The 2,112-nt window shown below is 48.5% G+C and overlaps 1 protein-coding gene across 1 annotated transcript in view; it reads right to left on the bottom strand.

Moving 5' to 3' along the window:
* Positions 1-259: 259 nt before the first annotated feature.
* Positions 260-2,112, bottom strand: part of LOC106806116 (A-kinase anchor protein 13-like) — a 110,307-nt gene continuing 108,454 nt past the window's right edge. Inside the window, exons 7-8 of the mRNA XM_014807970.1 lie at positions 960-1,090; positions 260-399 (exon numbers count right to left, since the gene is read on the bottom strand). Coding sequence (XP_014663456.1) covers positions 260-399; positions 960-1,090 — 271 coding nt within the window. The remainder of the gene's footprint in view (positions 400-959; positions 1,091-2,112) is intronic.

The raw sequence follows: 2,112 nt of genomic DNA, 5'->3' as shown, positions 1-2,112 counted from the left end.
CCTCATGACAGAACCCTCATGATGGAACCCTCATTATGGAACCCTCATGACAGAACCCTCATGATGGAACCCTCATGATAGAACCTCATGTTGGAGCTCAGGGGTGAAGCCCTCGCGAGAGAGAGAGAGAGAGTCTAGAGCAGCAGCACTAATATAACACCCAGCGATGCAGCCCCGCAGCGTCCCCCCCCCACAACTATCTAACCGATGCAGATCTCACTGATCAGCCACCGATTAGAGTCACGACGGATTCATGATCTTATCGCTCTCTGCCAAACGTCGTCGCTCTCATTCCGGTGCGTGAGAAAAACCCATCTCCACCGCAATTCGTCTTCGACTGGCGGGGGAAGGTTGACGTAGTTGCGTCTGCCCCGCTCGCCTGCGCCCGCCGCACACTGCCTGCGAGAGACACTGGCAACGACGGGTCATTTTCACCAGCCGAACCCCGTAACGAGTGGGAGCTGCGCGGGCGTTACACGGGCGACCGAGAGGCGCCGAGATTTACTTAGTTGTCGACAGGAGAGGGGTCATGGGGAGAGCAGGGCGGGCGGCGGCGGCGGCGGCGGCGGCGGCGGCGGCGCGGCAACGCATGGCTTCCCACAAGAGGCGCGGTGGGGCGGGGACGTGATGAATAATAAGATGAAAAATTTACGCGAAAAGCCTCGAGAATGCACGCGAACGTAAATCGAGTTTGCGCCATTAGTCTCGCGTAATTAGATTAATGAGTACAGACTTGATTAACTATCCAATCGCCGGTAACATTCTACACTGTGACAGCCACTCAATGATGCACGCTAACGCCTGCCGACTAACCACACGCCTACATGAGAAACTCAATCCTCCCCTGTCCTCTACACCTACCCCAAGCATGCTGACAGCTACTACATAGCAGCCAAACAATCCATAAACGCCCTCTACCCGCGCAGTAATAAAGCTACAGCTGCTGCGTAGACACGTACCGATTGCACGCGATGTGAGTGCTGTGTCGGTAGAGAGTTCGTGTGTTCCGAGCCGGGTCCTGCGTATTAGCACCGCTCCGCTCGCAGCCTCCGTAACATCACTCTGTAGTTGTCGGCGGCCGCTCGTGTACCTGCACGCAATACAACAAGACAACGATGTGACTATATGACACGATGCTATGTAACACGATGCTATATCATACGATGCTATTTCACATGACGCTATGTCACACGATGCTATATATCAGATAAAGCTGTTGCTATTGCTATAAACCACTTGACGCTATATCACAAGATATAACATTACCCGATGGTATATCACATGATGCTATATTACACGTTGATGATGCTATGTTACATTGTGCAATATCATATGATGCTATATCACACCATGATGAAGCTGCAATACATTGTGCTATAGCACATGATGATGATGATGATGATGATGATGATGATGATGATGATGCTATAATAGATTGTGCCATATCACACCATGATGATGCTATGTTACATTGTGATACATCACGCACGGTGCTGAACCATACGAGTCATGTTAATGAGGAAACGAGTGAGAAGATTGTGCGACACTTACGGGTAAATGTGGGCACCCTCATATATTAAGGTGATTAGCTTAATAATTAAATTATGGAAATAAAATCAAATATTTTCATTCCACATTTTTTTAGAAACACTCGCTACACTGTTCTATTACTCTGCAGTCCTGCCTAAACAAACAAACAATAACTACCCTGTTAGACTCGTTACTACAGCCCCCCATCTCGTTGCGATCGGCGGAACAAGCAATGCCAAGGTCTTGGTCGGTCAGCTACGAGAGGACAAGGCGTTATATTATCAACTAGAGCACTCGGAGAGCACACAGACCTCCGCCAAGGCAGCTGAATTGTCTCACTGTGAAAAATTTAATTAATTAAGTGAAAAATTTAATTTATTAGTTAATTAATTAAACAAGTGCCGCGGAGCGACAGCGCTCATCTAACATCTACTGCGGTGACTCTGTGGTGGAGTGGTGGGATTCTAGTAAACCCTGTTAGTCGCAAATGTGTTCACATACACGCCGAAACAGTGGAATTCACAGGGATGGTATCAGGAACCTTCTCAAAGGAATGTTCGTTGGGCTCGTTATGAAAGTTGC

The sequence above is a fragment of the Priapulus caudatus genome, unplaced genomic scaffold (assembly GCF_000485595.1).
Source record: "Priapulus caudatus unplaced genomic scaffold, Priapulus_caudatus-5.0.1 Scaffold143, whole genome shotgun sequence".
Lineage (NCBI taxonomy): Eukaryota > Metazoa > Priapulida > Priapulimorpha > Priapulimorphida > Priapulidae > Priapulus > Priapulus caudatus.
The sequence above is the reverse complement of the archived record's forward strand: the minus strand, read 5'-3'. Positions and strand labels throughout refer to the sequence as shown.